General features: G+C 32.5%; 2 protein-coding genes and 1 non-coding gene across 4 annotated transcripts; 1 reads left to right on the top strand and 2 right to left on the bottom strand.

Annotated features, from left to right (window-relative positions):
• The first annotated feature begins 2734 nt into the window (after positions 1-2734).
• Positions 2735-9511, top strand: LOC103493026 (beta-amylase 8). 2 transcript variants are annotated; one of them, XM_008453644.3, is made up of 10 exons: positions 2735-3338; positions 3892-4113; positions 4454-4534; positions 4645-4848; positions 5388-5582; positions 5820-5984; positions 6300-6560; positions 7092-7304; positions 8190-8409; positions 9194-9511. In XM_008453644.3, the coding sequence occupies exons 1-10, from the start codon at positions 2925-2927 to the stop codon at positions 9223-9225; spliced, it is 2007 nt and encodes a 668-aa protein (XP_008451866.1). In that variant the 5' UTR covers positions 2735-2924; the 3' UTR covers positions 9226-9511. The 2 variants fall into 2 exon arrangements, with proteins under 2 accessions (XP_008451866.1, XP_050943024.1); XM_051087067.1 differs by lacking the exon at positions 9194-9511 and having other exon boundaries at positions 2739-3338; positions 8190-8802.
• Positions 9512-14427: 4916 nt separating this feature from the next.
• Positions 14428-16612, bottom strand: LOC127150405 (uncharacterized). The gene is made up of 3 exons (XM_051088118.1): positions 16598-16612; positions 15142-15547; positions 14428-15067 (listed from the first exon to the last, which is right to left on the bottom strand). The coding sequence occupies exons 1-3, from the start codon at positions 16610-16612 to the stop codon at positions 15054-15056; spliced, it is 435 nt and encodes a 144-aa protein (XP_050944075.1). The 3' UTR covers positions 14428-15053.
• On the bottom strand, positions 15184-15393 carry MIR168 (microRNA MIR168). The gene has a single exon (NR_120689.1). It is a non-coding gene; the product is annotated as a microRNA MIR168 (primary transcript).
• Positions 16613-18567: the final 1955 nt, after the last annotated feature.

Genomic DNA, 18567 nt, shown 5'->3' on the forward strand with positions numbered 1-18567 from the left:
TTATTGTATGATTGGAAATATAAATTGACATCCATTGAAAAACTAGAAGATTCTTTCATATAATAAATTGTCAAGGGGTCTCTTGTTCTCAAGAGGTTAGTTATCAAATTCTCACTAGCAAAATTGAAATTGAAACTCTCATCTTTTTAGAAGACATTCATGGTTTATTAATTCTTGTTGGCGCATCTTATTGATGGCTACAGATATACTTATTATTTTGTTTTAAGAATGCTAGTAAGTTTGCATCTCAAACATTTGATAATTGATTGAGATAAGTGAACGAACATCTTGTAGCTTATGTTTGAATAGAAAAGCTTCTAAATCTGTATGAAATTATGTTTAAGATGATGGAACTATTAAACTTTGGATGGATGATGGATGATATATTTACTATGCAATTTGTTAGTTCTAATTAATGAGACAATTTTTCCAACATTAGGGGAAGAAATTAAGAAAATTTTGGAAAAATAAATTGAATGAAATGCATAAGTATTGTCTTATTTTGATCATCATACACATTACTTTGAATTAAAAGTTTAAAATATATCTCATTTGTAATAAAATGATATCTAATTAAATGCAGATGCATTTACAAAACATTTACAATTGTAAGAAAAGTGATCGAGTTATAGTGGTTACAAAGATGTCATCTAAGAATTATATCGTAGTGCAACAAGTTGTCAATACTACACGCTTGAAGCGTGATAGACAAATTGGAGTTCCAAAGAAAAAGATCTTTGAAGAAGTAGTAATTAATGACTCAGTTAAGAATATGGATATTCTAAAAGAAATCTTGAATACGAGTACTCATGAGAATCTTAAAGTAAGTAAGGAAAGTAAAGAGATCTCGATAAAATTATATGTCACAACAGGAAACGAAACTATACTTAAATAACTTGAAACATTTTTGCTTACAATGTTGCTCACGATATTATTTATGAAAATAAGTGATATGTACTTAGACATATCGAACAATGTCACGACAACACATAAATGATTGACTTATGTGAAAAGAAACAATCCAATCAAAATAAACTTATGCTACAAATCATGAGAACTAGTAGTTTAGACATTTAGAGAATGTCAAATATGGAGAATACAAGTAAGTATTTGTAAGAAAAACAAATAGAAAGCGGGACCCATAATAATTATCGCGAAGAACTGGTATTGTTTATATGAAACATAAATATTCTCCTATGGTAGATACAATACCATGAGATATCTAACATATCTTACTGTGTATGAAAAGCTTAACATACATCTTATGGATGTAGTCATTATACATTTATATGAATCTATTAATAATTCTATCCCTAAAGGATTAAATGTTATAAAATCATATGATTCAATAATAAGAGAGTTACAAAATACTCTAGACATATCATCATCTTATTACATTTTTGTTGATATAAGGCCCCTATTTGTCCATATGTTTTTAAAAGAAATTACAATTTGAGGATTTGAGTAGAAACTCCGGAATAGGTTTCAAAGACAATAGAATTTCTCTATAAAGAATTTGAGATGTTTTGTCTTAACTTGCAAATAAAACATGAAGCAAATGAAATTGAACTAGTTATATCGTTAAACTTTCCTAGGGTGGTTCATTCACTTGGCCATGTGAAAAACAAAATTATATCATCTGGTATCAGAAAGATAACGAAGAACTTGAGGTCTTGAAGAACCACAATTTTGAAAAATAAGTGCACTTATATCTTTACTAATTTATACACTACTTGTTTAATATCTTTAGTAATTTTGTTACATAAAACATAATATTTCTTCTAAAATATTGAAGTATAATTAAAATATGTTATGTTTAATTTAAGAATTATTAGCTCACATTAATTTATTTTATTCTAATAAATCTAATTGTGATCATAGTTAATTATGAAGATGAAGGTTATTTATCTAACCATGCAAGCTAGATCTTACACGAGTTACTTAGTACATATAGAAGATTTTTTGTATCATGACAGCTTATGAAGCAGATCAAAACAATTACGTTAAATCAAGATGCGATATTGATGATGTACAACAGTAGCCAATATTGTTCTTATATGAAGACAAAGCTGCATCAAAATAATGACATCAATATTTAACAAAATTCTTTAAAAGACAACTTGACAAACTTACTTATAAAGGCACTATCAACTCCAACATTGAAAAGCTTAAGCACAACATTGAAATGTGACAACTCGAAGAATTCAAGTGATGTACTTATGAAGGGAGTAAAAATACTGCATTTTTTTCCCCTTAACTATGATTTTTTCCATTGGGTTTCTTTAGCAATGTTTTTAATAAGGCAATTATTAAAGTATATAAAATGATGTACTCTTTTTCCTTCACTAAGATTTTTTTAAATATTATTAGATATCCATAATTTTTTTAGGTTACAAATTCATCAATTAACTTCCCTAATAATCTTCTTAACTTATAAATAGAGGTTATAGAGATCTTTTTTATACACACCACACTACAATTCATGAGTCCAATTGTCTTATCATTTACCTTTCTTCTCTATTATTCCCTTTGGTTGTTTCATTGTTTTTTATTTTATAACAAAATTGTTTTTTTAAGTGGCTTACTTATTCAAAATAATATTAAATAATTAACATCGTGTTTAAAAATAAAAAAGTATTTATTTAGACATTTCCGTCGTATTTTTAAACCTTCTTTATATAATATAGTTTTCTTTTTATTCTTTAAATATATATATTTTAATATTTTATTATTTTATTATCAGTATCGGAAAGGGAGAGATTTGTTGTTTGTTTGGTAGCATCAGCTATGAGTAGGATGGGATGGCCCGTCGTCTAGCCGGAAGAAATACAGAGGTGTTCAGCAATCGGAATTCTTGAGGGCTACTGATTCAAACGAATCAATGTAATTCGCAATTCCTTGTTAGCTCCAAAAATTCGACCAAGATGAGCGGCAGCTTAAACGACGATAGTTTCCATCAAGATCTTCAATCCCAAGCTAATCATGCCTCAGACTACTTATCGCATCAACTTCAACCTCCGCCGCCGCCTCGTCGTCCTCGTGGTTTTGCCGCCACCGCTGCTGCTATGGGACCGACAACTACCACAGCTGCTACTACCGGCGGTAAGGCAAAGAGAGAGAGAGAGAAAGAAAAAGAGCGGACCAAGCTTCGCGAGCGCCATCGCCGAGCCATTACTAGTCGGATACTGGCGGGACTTCGCCAGTACGGTAACTTCCCCCTCCCTGCTCGCGCGGATATGAACGATGTGTTGGCTGCACTTGCTAGGGAAGCTGGCTGGGTTGTCGAGGCTGATGGCACCACCTACAGGCAGTCCACTCCGCCTTCTCAGTCCCAAGGGGTTGGCATTTTTATTCAACTCTTTGTGCATTTTAAGTGTTCAATTCAAGAGTCAATGTGACGCTAATCTTTTTGTACTTAGGTATCTTATATGGATTTTTTTCTAAAATGATGATCGATTGATTTCTGATGCCTCTAAAAGAATCGAAAATTAACGAGTAATGGAACATGAGAAGATCGTTTCTCTGTAATGACTAAAAGTGAATGCTGCAAAAGGAAACATCGAAGATAAATGCTGTATTTTAGTTCTGGATATCTGGCAATGTTTCATAGCTTTCCACTGTCCTTGAAAAACCTTCGTGTAGCTGTCATATATGTTTTCTTTATGCTAGCAGACATGTTGATGATGCTAGAGTTTTAACATGGGGAAGATGATATAGGCAGAACATTTAGCCCTCTATTCGTCTTGCAATGAGGATTGTCGAGTATAAAATATCTCGTCATTTGATAAATATGATTGAATTTGGTCGGGCTAGTTTCTTTGATGCTTATATCCTTTGTACTATCCATTCTTTCTAAAGCCTTATTCACTGTTGGTTGCAAATACTTCACAGGCAGCATTTCCTGTAAGGTCAGGTGAAAGCCCTATCTCATCCGGTTCTTTTAAGGGTTGCTCTATTAAAGCAGCATTAGATTGTCAGCCATCTGTTCTCCGAATTGATGAGAGTTTGTCTCCGGCATCTTTAGATTCAGTTGTGATCACGGAGAGAGATGCAAAGAATGAGAAGTATACAGCTTTGAGCCCTCTTAACGCTGCTCACTGCCTGGAAGATCAGGTGATGTTTTCCACTAGCTAGATATTTTCCCGTCCAACATTATTGTCCCGAGTTTAATTTCTTAGGAAAGCAATGCATTATGACTTACATAACTGAAATTTAAACCTTTGTTCCCTTTCACACCGATGAGTGATGTCTAAGTCTAATAGACATTTTGTAATTCTATACTATAATTAATGGAATAAAATGAGTTAATTATTACAGGAGTTATTACGAAGTTTTCTGGCTAGTATCAACATCTTGTGATGTATTAAGCATATTCCACCCTATTTGTCTGCTTACCTGGTTTCTTTTGAAGCTTTCACATCTGAGAAAGTAATTTTTTGGTTACTTTGTTCAGCTTATACAAGATATTCGCTGTAGAGAGAATGAGAGTCAGTTCAGAGGCACTCCTTATGTCCCTGTTTATGTAATGCTTGCTGTAAGTGTATTAATGAGTTTTTACACCATTTATTTTTCCAGATTTACCTTTTATGTCTTGTTTATTTCGTCAAACTTTTGTTTGCTAATTTCTTCTAACTATTGTGGCAGACTGGTTTCATAAACAACTTCTGTCAATTGATTGATCCCGATGGCGTCAGACAGGAGTTAAGTCATTTGCAATCACTAAATGTCGATGGTGTTATTGTGGATTGTTGGTGGGGTATCGTAGAAGCGTGGAACCCACAAAAGTATGTGTGGTCTGGTTACAGAGACCTTTTTAACATCATACGTGAATTCAAGCTGAAAGTGCAGGTAGTTTCCCACATAATGCGTCGAACACATGACTCTTTGTACTATGGTCAGATCATATGAAATCTAAATCAAAGTAGAAAGTAGGAACCCCATCAGTAAGTCTGCTATTGATAAATGCAGGAAGTTTCCTTGAATTTTATTACCAACACAAAAATATTTTCATAACTTATGCTGCCTGAGGCCCCGATCTATTAATCTTTATGAGATTGAATGAATTTTCTAATTCTATAAATACTTAAACGATCAAAATCTTGTCCTATTTAGGGACCGTTTGTGTATTCTAATATCTCAGGCACCCATTTCCACTATTGTCACCTTTAGATCTTTGCTGCTCCTCAAACTTCGGTTTTTGTATTGTCACCTTCAGTTTAGTTTAGAGGTCTTTCTTTGAGACATGATCTTGCTTGTTAGAAGGGATAGCTTGCTGTAGGGAGCATTGGGATTAATGATTATTGTCTAAACCTCGCAAGTCTACCATGGTTAATTGTTGTAAAAATTTTAATTTCTAACAATTCTCAAGTCATGTCTGGATTCAATAGGTTGTGATGGCATTCCATGCATCTGGAGGAACTGAATCAGGGGATGCATTTATCAAGCTCCCACAATGGGTGCTGGAGATAGGGAAGGAGAACCCAGATATATTCTTTACAGATCGTGAAGGAAGGAGGAACAAAGATTGTCTATCTTGGGGCATTGACAAAGAGCGAGTTTTAAGAGGAAGAACCGGGATTGAGGTGATGAAGTATTTTATGTGCTATAATTCCAGTGTATAGGATGTCGAGCTGTGATAACTTTCTAATCTTTTGTTTGATTTTACTTGAGTACTTAAACAATTTCCAGTTCTACAGATGTCTATGATGCATTTTTCTTTCCACTTTTTGGTTTTCAACTTTTCACCATGAGCTTCTTTTCCATTTTTACCCTATTAAAGTCTGGCTTTATGTGCCTGATTTAATCTCAATTATTTGCAGGTATACTTTGACTTTATGAGAAGCTTTCATACGGAGTTCAATGATTTATTTGCTGAGGGTCTTGTGTCTGCAATTGAAGTAGGACTGGGGGCATCTGGAGAGCTAAAATATCCTTCTTTCTCAGAAAGAATGGGATGGAGGTACCCTGGTATCGGTGAGTTTCAGGTATTTATTAAAGATTATCCCTTCATCATATCGTTAATCCCCTGTTCTTCAGATTTATTGGCAGTCCAAGTATCTTTTCATATCTCATGAAAATCCTATCAGGTTGGACAGAAAATATTGGGCTTTATATTGATTTGAAAGTTTTAGGTTACATTTCTAAGTCCCAGTGGAAAGTAATGAGCCTACTCATAAAAATGTACCTCAAGACCCAATCGCGGTTAACATCAAGCAGACTAATTTGTAATCATTGGATGTTATAGTTTGGGACCTTAATATCTGATTGACCTTCTTACTTCTTGTAAATTTAATGTGCAGTGCTATGATAAGTATCTACAACAGAGTCTGCGCAAGGCTGCAGGCCTGCGCGGTCACTCATTCTGGGCGAGGGGACCTGATAATGCTGGCCAATACAATTCTAGGCCACACGAAACAGGGTTCTTTTGTGAACGAGGTGACTATGATAGCTACTATGGCCGCTTTTTTCTCCAGTGGTATGCCCAGACGCTGATTTATCATGTAGATAATGTATTATCTCTTGCAAGCCTTGTCTTTGAGGAGACAAAATTTATTGTTAAGGTATGAGTCGTCTCACTGATCAATCTTATATTTATGCTATATTCTTTTCCACTGCTAATAATGACTTGTCATAGATATACTGGTTAGTTTTTCATGAAATTGTTCTTTTGGTCTTCAGGTGGTAAATTCTTCATGAAATTAGTTTTAGTATCACTAGGTAGGGGGTCTGGACACGTCACATTCCCATTCCGAAATTATTTTTCAACAATATTGTAATCAGATGTGGCTCTGTTAAGTGGGCATGTGTTTAAATTGTCTTCTCTCTCGTAGCTATACAACACTGGTTGTAGGATGTATATAATATATACCCTATATTTATGATTTATGCATTTTCTACTTGCTTAGTTAATCTTCAATCATGGATACAACTTCCCTAAGACAATCTGAATGCCATATACTTATTTGCCAACTTGGGTTGAATTTTCTGTGTTCAATTCCTTAAATATTTGGTGTTCAACGATCAGTCATATTGCATCTGGTCATGATCTTATTGCGTAATCAGGTCTTAAATGGATGTTTTTGATAGCACAGATTCCTGCAGTTTATTGGTGGTACAAGACATCTAGTCATGCAGCAGAGCTCACCTCTGGGTTCTATAACCCCTCTAACCAAGATGGTTACTCCCCTGTTTTTGATGTTTTGAAGAAACACTCTGTAATAGTCAAACTCGTCTGCTGCGGCATGCCAGTTGCCGGTCAGGATGTAGATGATGCGCTGGCTGATCCAGAAAGTTTGAGTTGGCAGGTGGAGGATTTTTAAGTATCTTTTTCTTTTTCTTTACACCATTGAGCTTCTATGGGTGGTGGCTATGATTTTTCTGGCCATTGATTAATGCCTTAATGTGGGCGTTTTCCAACGTTTTCTAAACAAAATTGTGTTCAATTATTTTAAATTTTTATAACAAATGGGGTGGGGGGATTTGAATCTCCAACCTAGGGACTGGGGAGGGAGTATATGCTAATTGCCGCTGAGCTTATCATTTTGACAAACGTGTTCAAATTATTGTTTCTTAAATTGTTTCTTCTCTCTTCTTTTTTAGTTTTCTTTTACTATTGTTTTCTCTCTCTTTCCTTTTATAATTGTAAATAAATTTGTCAACTTACATATGTTCAGCAACATATGTTTTTAATCACAGTTCTCAAATATAATCTATTTGTTTATTTATAGAGAAACAAATTTGATCTATTTCAAAATAGGTTTTCGGACAGCTTATCTGGGAGATTGTTTGGAAGGAGAATTTCCACTCAATGGTTACTAGGAAACCGACCATGAAATACTTTTGTGTTTGAATGAGTTTTAGAAAAATACTGTTTTTGTTTTTCTTATACAAATCCTACAAAAACATATTTAAATATTTTTCAACATCTCAAATTTGTAAATTGTAATAGATTTCAATATAATCAATAACATCGATTGTATATGTTCATTGAATTTTTTTTATCACGGACAAATTTAAAAAAATTGACAGAAAACAGTTCTCACAACAAATTTCCTTTTTTCTCGCTATCTGGTATGTTCAATTCCTTGTCCTTACAGCAGGTTGTAATATAACTGTTTAATTTCTCTATAATGTTTTCCTTCTGTCTTTACCAATGGCTTTAAAGGGAAATCTCTATGCCTCGTCTACAGATATTAAATTCAGCCTGGGATCGAGGCTTGACTGTAGCTGGTGAAAATTCTCTTTCGTGCTATGATAGAGATGGATACGTGAGAATCATCGATATGGCAAAACCAAGAAGTGACCCTGATCGCCGTCATTTCTCTTTCTTTGCATATCGTCAGCCTTCTGCTTTGATTCAAGGAGCGGTTTGCTTTCCAGAGTTAGACTACTTCATTAAGTGCATGCATGGTAAGTATCTAATTCGCTCATCTTTGTTTTACGGTAATGGATCGTTGCATCTAGAGATTATTAATGGATATGTCAATACTTGGATACATTTATGTTATAATACACACATATAGACAGCCCTTAATGCATAGTTCTTTCTAGTACTACTCAAACAGCCCCTTGTCCTGTTTTTCAAATCACGAAATCATTTGGTGTGTAGGTTTGTCTTTTACAATAATTGTTGAAGATTAGTAGCAACTATAATATTTTCAGACATACACTAATAACCGATAGTAGTTATTTGGTTGTTACCTTACCTATTTTTCCAGTAGTAGGTGATTGATTTATTTTACTCTTGTATTGATAAAGACCATTACCGTATCTAGTATTTCACGTATTATAATTATTTTTGGATATGTTATTCTACAATAATAGCTCTTCCCTGTGTAATACTGAGTCACTGACAGTCCCTATATCAACCTATCCGACTTGTTTCAAGTCCAAATTTGATCCCGAGTGATGGGATTTCCGCACTGTCGTGCTCTCATATATTCTTTTTAGTTGTGTTTTAGAGGGAAAGAAAGATTTTCGTTTTAAGTTCAAGGATGCCTATTTAACCATTGAATCGACTGATAGTGTACTCCTTCATTCATATTCAAACAAACAAAACACAGGAACAAATTGGAGGGGGGAAAAAAAAGGAAAATTCGTATATCATTAGCATAATTTACTCTCAACAGACTTTGAAGAAACTTGGAATTTATAATATTTGTTTCTCTGGTGCCATCTTAACAATCTTTTGCAGGGGAGATAGAAGGCGATATTGTACCCAGTTGAAGTGCAAAATTCTCACCCCTACATTGATTTCAAATCGGCCATCATTCTAGTCACGATCAGGTAAATTGTTGTTGTCTCTCGTAGAAGAGCATAGTGATTGTAAATTTTATCTTCTATGCGTTCCGAATTGCTAGCTTTGAAATTACCTTTTAGAGGTTGTTAGTGACTGTTCAACTGGGAAAATTCAGTTGGTTTAAAATATGTATCATGGTTTCAAATCTTCTACCCCATGTACGTCTTTGTCCAACAAAAGAAAAAAGAGAACCCCTCAACTTATTTTTTTTTATGCCCCCAACTCTTATGGAAGAGTTATTGTGGACCTAAAATCTTCCTTTCCTCCGTGACTATCCTTAAAAAAAACTAGTTTATAGGTGTGTTTGAGATACATCCTAAGTGTTTAATTTAAAAAATGTCATTTTAGAAAAAATAAAATTATTTAACAACCACTTAAGATAGTTTTTGAAATGTATTTTAAACCCTTTTTATTAAAAGAGTTCAAATAAAAACAAGGTTTTTGAAAAACACTTTTTAAGTCAATCCAAACCCTTAATTATAGAAAATATCCTTTCCTTTACATTTTGTTTAAAAAATATCATTACTACTTTGAACCTTAAAATAATATTAACCATGCCCTAAATTTTTGGTTTTTTTGTTTGGAGAACCGTTTAGTACCTTGTTTTAAAAATACCACAATTTTATGAAATTTAATCAATAACTCACATTTAACTACTAACGTATTATAGTTTTCATAAAAAATTGACGGTAATGGTGTTTCTGAATTTTTTTTTTTAAAGTTATTTAATGAAATTCTTAAAAGCTTAGGATATTCTCTACAATTTAGCAAAAGAAAAAGAAAACATTGCTTTTGAGGTTGGTGCGTTCATCTTCTATGTCTAGAAGTTTTTGGGCAGTCACTCAAAAGGAGAAAATTTAAGCACAAATACGGACACGGCGACATGCCAATGTAGTTGGGCCATATATATTTCATTCAGACCCGTGTCAAGATGTATCCATGGCTGTGCTTGATATGGGAGATTCGTGAGTTTTTTTTTTCTTCCAAATAGGATACTCTAGGGATCAGATTTGTAGAAAAAAATTTGCCAATGGTTTTGGTGATCAGTTTCGATAGGATTAATATTTTGTACGCTAAAATATATTTTAGTTCCTAAAATTTGGTTTGAGGTCAGTGTATCATTAGGTATTTTGATTTCGAAAGGAACCTTAGTTTCTATAATTTGGAAAAAGGTTCTACACAGTCTTCGTATCGAACGCATTTGGTCATTGTTATATAGCAGATTGATGACTAGATTGTTAAAGGATGATGTGGACTTGTCATTTTCTTTAAATTGTGGCGAGGAGTTCGATAATTGACATAGTTTATGGTGGTAAGAGTTTGAAAAGAAAACAAAAACATTACCTATAGCTAAGCTATCTCTTCTTTCTCCCTGCGTTGTGTTGGAATCAATCTTCCCTGAAGAACATCTAAATGCTTTGTAAGATGAAGAATTTAAGGAATAAGGCCTTATAAGATGGAGATTTTCTAAACAAGACTAATGCTTGCTGGCTGCTGCAACTGAGACTTGCGGCCGCCGTTGCAAGGCCAAACCTTAAGATGCAAAGACTTGTACGACCTTACCCAGATGAAACTGGGTGGACGCTTCAGTCGTCGGTTACTAGTCTCAGTTATTGTAAGTCTAAGATGTGGCAGTAAGCTCCATGCTGAAGCTTGGGTGTGTTATTGCGCAAGTCTAGTGGTTCACTCTCATGGTTAGGGAAAGCTTCATCCCAACGAATGGCAAAAAAGGTAGTAAAGAAATAGCATGGTTTTTGTTTTAGAACTTCTACCATTTTGACTTATCGCCGTGATATGCCACATCAGCATTTAACAGCGTAGCTATCTCCCAGGTAACTTCTTTATACTTTTTAATGGTGTGGTCTGCCCTAATTAATATTATTCATTAGTCCTAGGGAGAACTTTATTGAGTGGGCAAAGGGTTGCTATGGTTTTTTTTTTTTTTTTTTTTTGGGTGGGGGGGGGGGGGGGGGGGGGGGGGGGGGAATTGGTTTGTTTCTTATATTTCTTTTATCCTTGTTTTAAAAAATTGGACAATCCTTTTCATTGGATTTTCCAAAAGCATTTCTATGATTATTGAAAAATTGACAACTAAAAAGACTAGTATAATTTCTCGGGATCCGATGTTTTCTTGTTTAACATTGAACCAAAAGAATTAAAATAATGTTTACGTGTTTTTACAAATAAGGTTGTTTTGTTGAAAACTCAGAAACCTGTCAAACTTTTTACCCCTATATGGTTTACATGATTTGGAAGGATGATTTGAAACCCTTCCATGTGTATGGATGCAAAACAAGAAAATGTAGTGAATTTGAAATATTTCAATTCTTCCCTATCGAGTTATAAAAAAAAAAAAAAAATTATTTTTGTTTGCGATTGTGTTCTCTATTTTCTTTTTAATGGACAAAATTAAAGAAATGCTTACAAAATATAATAAAATTTTAGACATTATCAATAGTAAATTTGCTATACTTTAAAATTGTTTATTTTATTTATTAGCGTGGACAAGAATATTTTGTATTTTTTATCGTTCTGTCTTATTTATTGTGTCAATTTCTATTATGCCATAACTTATAATGAAAACATTTAGTTTTACAGACATTCCTAAATTTGAAAATTATTGTCCTGAAAAGCAGAAAACAGGTAATTTCTATGTCAAATCATGTTGAACTTGTATAGCCTTGGCTCAAAGGTTGTCATTAAAGTTACCAATAAACCAAAAGTCTAAAATCCATTCTTTTAAGCAAAGTGGTAGCTATGTGTAAAGCTGAGGAATAAGAAAAATAAAAGCAACATTTGACAATTAGGCAAATATGCTTGGAAAAGTTAAAACAACTCCAACTCGTTATATTGTACTGCTTTACATGACAAGACACTAGTATAGTAGAATTAATAATTCAAATTTTCTTTTCACAAGATAAGCTTTTATACTAACCACTATGCTTTCTTTTTCATTTTAAGGACTATAAGGCAGCAACATTTGTAATATGCATATCATTGTGATTTAAAAGTATTAAAGCTATGTTATTCAGATATATCTAACCATCAACTGAATGATAGTTTATTGTCTTGGTACACTTAAGAAATTTAATACTCAAAATGGAAAATCGAACCAAATCAAGTGATTTGCTCCAGTTATTCATATTTAAATTGGACACTCTTGATTGTGATCTCAGAAACCGATTTTTATTTTTTTCTTTATTCTTCAAGGAAAGGAATGATGCTATGTGGTAATATTTCTTTCTCATTTTGGATAAAATTATATATATTTTTCTAACTTTTCTTTTCTTGGAGATGCATGAAGTTGAGTGCTATCAAATTGAAGTATTACCCATCATCGTCCGTTCTTCCTTTCATTTTTAGTCATTTCCTCCTTAACTTACTCAAGGTTTCCTCCTATTTTCAACTCTTGATTGTGTATAAATTTTCTCTCTTTCAATCCCTCCCTTGACATAGGCAAGAATATTTTTAGTATTAAGGTGGTAGCTTCCACAAGACCAAATATAAACCATAAAAGAATAGCATGGCATGACCTCAATATTAAATCGTTATAAACCAATTGCTCTCCTAAGATTATCACAAACATCTTATCTTGAATCGAATTAGGGTTGAAATCAAAAGAAATAAAAAAATTATCACTACATGACAGAAAGAACAAAGAAGCTATTTTGTGTTCTGTATTTTTCAAGATCATATAACAAAATATAGATTTTAGATCTGAGATCAATTTCTCGGTTTTGAACGTTTCAACAAATGATAATCTCTTGATAAAAATTTAAAAAGAAAAGTTGCAATGAAAATACTTTTCTATATGTAAGCACGATTACTCGAAGCAACCAACCAAGTGAGAAAAATTTCTACTTCCACCGCAACCACAATTTGAAAAGCTCTCGTCCAAGCCCATATATATTAACAAATGTTTTTCTTGGCAAATCAATTTTTTTTCCGGCCACTTTTAGCAAATAAAATATTGTCGATGGGAGACACCTTAACATACTACTTTTTAACCAAAATGCATTTTTTTCCCTATGGTTGTCTCCATTCATCATAGACGAATGGTTTAAGAATGATGAAGAATTCATAAAATATATTGTTTAATGACATGTGGCACATAGACTTCTATTTTTCTCTCCTTCACTTTATTGCCGCAAAAGGATTCGAACTGAAAGAAGGGAAAGAAGAAAATCCATCCACCAAGTTTCCCGGTTTACTTAACAAGACATCTGTTTGCTTCTTAATTTGTGTATCTCCAAACATAGTCTATTGTACCTTCGATGTATTAGCGTTAAAGTTGTAATTTTTAAAGAATAAGAATAAAATCACAAGAGAAACACAAAAACACATACATTTTTTAGACCATTTAAGTTGTGTTTGATTGGCATACTTTAAGAGCATTCCTCCACCCAATAAGGCTAAGATTCTTTATTAAGAGACAACAAGTACAACCAAGGCCATTAACGTCCATAATAACTATGTTGAATCTAATTGACTGGACTCTGAAAATCATTAATTTGATTAACGACTTTATGGCCCTCCTCGCTGAAGGATCTTCTAGTGCACTAACTTGCAAAACGGAAGGTGTACAAGTTTTTCTCCTTAACTTCGTGGTTTATTTTGTTTGGTAGTTTTATATGTATTTGTTGTTTGTTGTTTATTCTTAAAAAGGAAAAAAATCAGGGCATTGAACAATACTTTAAAGATATATAATTTTAAGTAATTCTTTTGTTGGTTAAATTAAAATCTCAGTCCTAGAGTTTATGGACAGTTCCAACTTAGTTAAATTTTCAAGAGTGTTCAATAAATTTCTGAACAGGTCCTTGACGTATTTAGAACTTTTTTAAAAAATATTTGATAAGTGATCTATTCAGATTTTTTTTTTCTTTTTTTAAAAAAGAAGATAATGATTCACCACATACAAAGTTTAAAATTTTGAAGGTCTATCATACACAAAATCACTTGATTTATTATACGCTTTCAAAACTGGATTTCATTTTAAAGACACACCTAGTTGTTTAGGGTTTAATTTTTCTTTTTTTTTAAGAAGAAATACCCCCTATGAATCAAAAGACTATCCAAAAGACTATATGCTATTTTCTACTACGAATAGAAACAGAATCATCACGCTCGTGTTTTCTTTTTCAGAACCAAAGAATCCATTCTCACTATTTCCATAGGATATTACCATGGAGTCATTCAACAAATGGAGACAAACTCCCCCCATTTTTAATAAACAACTTCCATTATTCTTAGTTCTGCTGTTGAGACCATTTAAAGAAATATGATAATTAACAGAGGAATAAAACTAACAGCAGCTCCATACTTTTTTCTCTATTTCATTTGTAATGTTCTTATTACATTCCACAAAATCTTATCAGAAAATTGTGCATCTCACTTCTTTCCGTTATGGTGTTTTAGCTGCAGCAGAGCATGAATTAGAAACAAATTCTATCGGTTCAAATTTTCTTACTGACAAAAGTTCTAGCAGTTCCATTCCTATATGGACTGGAATCAGACTTTATGTCAAAATTAGAGCTATTATCTTTCTATTGAACGAAGCAACCAAACGAAAACCAATTAACTTCAATGATTATGAATTAGCTTTATGAAACACAAAATCATTAAACTCAACTGAGAATCAAGCTTATGCTCCTTTGTCTTCGACAGAGGAGAACAAGAATCAAGATTCAGATACACAGAGCAGATCGATTGAGCAGTTTTCAGATTGATTGATTTCGTACATGTAGATAAATCGAAACTAGCAAGGAAAACCTACAACAACGATCATAAAAAACGCAAAAATTAGATTAACTAGCTCTTTCTCGAAAGTAAGAGAAACTTCGTACCTGAGATCTGGAGGAAGGAAAGAATCCAAGCAATCTTCACCACGGTTTCCGATTCAGTTGATGCAAGGCGGGATCCAATTCGCCCACACATTTTCGCAACAAGATAACACCGCACAGCGGCAAAGAAATTAAGCAAAAAACAAAAGCAGAGAAGAACAAAAAAGGAAAATGAAGAAGGACCGGCCAACGACAAAACGTAAACCGTAGGCTGAGCGAAGCGGTTCCCGACCTGCACCAAGCGAATTAGAGACCGCCGGTGTTGTAACCGAAAAGAAACAACGCGGTGAAATTTCCAGTAAAGCTTCCCGCTGCGGCGGCAAGCGACGGTAAGCTGCGAGAAATGACGTAGATTAAACCCTATGAAGTGCGAGAAGAAATCGAGCCGGTTCACGAATATATATAGCAACTAGAATGGAAGAAGATGAGAACACGTGGCATCGTGGACCAAGAAAGCCGCATCGATCCAACGGCCGTTATAGGATGAAAATTAGGGGTCCACTGGCACTTAATGATCGTCTCTACACTATATCATGTGACAGCGGAGAGCTACGGTGAGTTCATGTGTAAGCTTCTTTCCAACTCCAAAATCTTATTGCAAATCTCTTTTAATTAAATTTTTTTCTATTATTAAATACAACTCTACAGGTGCGTTGAATATCCAATTTTCTAACCCAAATTTGTAAGAGTTTAGGTGAATTAATTTTGATTTTAGAGTCGTTAAATTGGTTTTTTTTTACATTGAATTAAATCTAATTTCTGATTCAACATGAGTGTAGGTAAAACTACACAAAAATTACCTTCCTAATTAGTTTGTAATCACTACAATTTCACCGAGCATCAAAAGGTGTTTGGCAGCTTTGCAATCACTACAATTTGACTATGCATCTAAAGGTGTTTGGCAATCAAGGGACTTGGGAAAGAGGGTTGGTTTTGTGGGTTGGCCAAGTCAATGTGCTTAACGCTTAACAAAGTGATTAGCGTGAGTTTGTGTCTGTCCCACTCAAGAATATTTGTGCTAGGACCAAAATGGGTTAGGGAAGGTGCTTTATTAATAGAGGTCGAGCCTAGTAAACTAACTAATGAAACATGCCTCTCGCATACTTCAATCTATGAAAACAAATTATTATCCAAATGTAGCTTTAGAATTCCATATGGAGAATAACCTAGGTTATTCATTTCTTTAATTAAAACATCGCTTTGGCAAAAATTAATTAACGTTCACTTTTAAATTCTAAAGTTTCCACTTTCTCTAACTTAAGTATTGAAGTTTGTGTGGCCAAGCAACATTCTATACGTGACGTGCTCTTCTTCCATCTAAAAAAAGTTACAATCGTTGTTACTAATGACGAATTCAAAAATTTTGTTGATAAGGGCTTTATAATTCAATAAAAATAATGTAAGTAGTGAGACTTCAACCTAAGTCTAAAGCCTAGAGAAGACTAAAAGACATTCTTACCATTGAATTAGCCATTGATATTGGCATTATTTTAGTTTATGTGTATATATAATATAAAGCATAAAGTTAAGAGGATACTCAAGATCAAATTTTTTTAGTAGTTCAAATTTTGGCATTTTAAGACCTTTTTGTTTCCTTTAAAAAAATTGATTAAGAGAGCTTGATTAAAAAAGAACTATTCTAATAAAATCAATTGGTTCCTTACCTCTAAGTTATATAAGATAAAAATGAAACTTGTAACTAAACATACCCTAGTTTTACTAGAATAACTTAAATATTCTCTATATTTGTCACATGTATCACTATTTTACAAGTCATACCCGCACATGTACTTTTCATCTTGTTATTTTACTAGAAAAGTTGACCAGAATGTCAAAGAGTATATAACTAAAATCTTCGTTGAAATTGAGAGTATTTTGTATAATCTACCACATATTATATTCTTTATTTTTACTAAATTTTGAGGTGATTTCATCTTTTGAAATAATAACTAATGTAATTATGCTCAAATTTAGCCCTCTCTCTTTTTTTCTTCTAATATATAGCGCAAAGAATCAAGTTTTTAATAGTCAATTGGTTGATATTACAAATTTTTATGTCATTTGAGGCATCTTTATGTTGGTTTTGCTTTGTTCTTTTGACGTGTTGTTTTTAGAGTTCGTTTTATTAAGAAAGTAAAAAGAGTTGAAAGGTTGAATTCTTAAATGTGTTAGATAATATTCATATGGTTTTTCTTTTTTCTTTTTAATTGTCTCCCTTACTATTTTTTTACTATATCTTTTTGTCATTAAACCTTTATATTCTTAACTAAATTCTAAAAACAAATCAAAAAAAAAGTTTTCAACTTAATTTTTGAAAATATTATCCAATGAATAATATAAGAAAACAAACACATCAAAAGACTAAAAATGTAATTTACAAAACTTAAAGATAACAGGTCGAGATTGTAGTGTTTCTTTGGAAAAGATAAACCTTTGTTGGCAAAATAAAAAAAAACCAAAGGATTATGATAAGGTATCTGAAATTGGGTTAGTTTAGATTTAATGGTTTTGAAAGAGGCAGCCAAAAACAAGAATTGAAGAAGTGATGAGAAGAGAAAGCACATGGAGTTTGAAGCAATAGGTTAGGCCATGAAATTGACACAAAGCTTCCAACTGTTTCCACTTTTCATTTCCAATCATAAAAGCTTTCTTGACAAAGGGGGAGGGGCAACATATAACCAAACATCACCTTATCCAATCTTTTTTGCCATTTAATATTAAAGTCATATTTTGAACTTATCTTATAATATTCTTTTTTTTCATCTTTTTTCTTTACTTTAGAGCTATTTTGTATGTCTCTAGCAAAAAAAAAAAAAAAAAACAAAAAAAAAAACAAAAGTTCATCATCATCATATATAAAATATATATATATATATATATATATATATATATATATATATATATATATATATATATATAATACTAAAATATATGATTTCTCTATTTTTTAGAATAGTTATCTTACACCACTTAGATTTAAGGACTCAACTTTATATAAAACAACCTTATCAAGTGGCTAACATATTTAATTTTATTCCTATTTAGATTATTATTATTAGAATTTTTTTTAATTTAATAAAATAAACTAAAATATTTATAAAATATAATAAAATTTGGATTTTGTCCCTGATAAACTTTTATTATTGTCTATCAATGTCATTGATAGAAACATATTAGTGTCTATTATTGATAGAGTTTGAAATTTTGCTATATTTTATCAAATTTGTCATTTTTTACAATTCCTCTTATTATTATTTGGTTCTCGAAAACTATTTTAAGTTTTTCACACTTCTTTCCATATTAGAAAGGGAATACTTAAATTTTTAGTCTAATTTCAAAAACACAAACAGTTTTAAAAGTTGCATTTGGTAATTGTATTTTTAAACTTTTTTTCTTAGTTTTTGGTTTTTGAAAATAAACATGTTTTCT

The sequence above is a fragment of the Cucumis melo genome, chromosome 7, assembly GCF_025177605.1.
Source record: "Cucumis melo cultivar AY chromosome 7, USDA_Cmelo_AY_1.0, whole genome shotgun sequence".
Taxonomy (NCBI): Eukaryota; Viridiplantae; Streptophyta; class Magnoliopsida; order Cucurbitales; family Cucurbitaceae; genus Cucumis; species Cucumis melo.

Coding starts and splice junctions, on each gene's coding strand:
- LOC103493026 (XM_051087067.1), top strand. CDS start 2,925: ATGAGCGGCAGCTTAAACGACGATAGTTTCCATCAAGATCTTCAATCC. Junction 4,849..5,387: donor AATTCAAGCTGAAAGTGCAG/GTAGTTTCCCAC, acceptor TGGATTCAATAG/GTTGTGATGGCATTCCATGC. Junction 5,583..5,819: donor GAGGAAGAACCGGGATTGAG/GTGATGAAGTAT, acceptor AATTATTTGCAG/GTATACTTTGACTTTATGAG.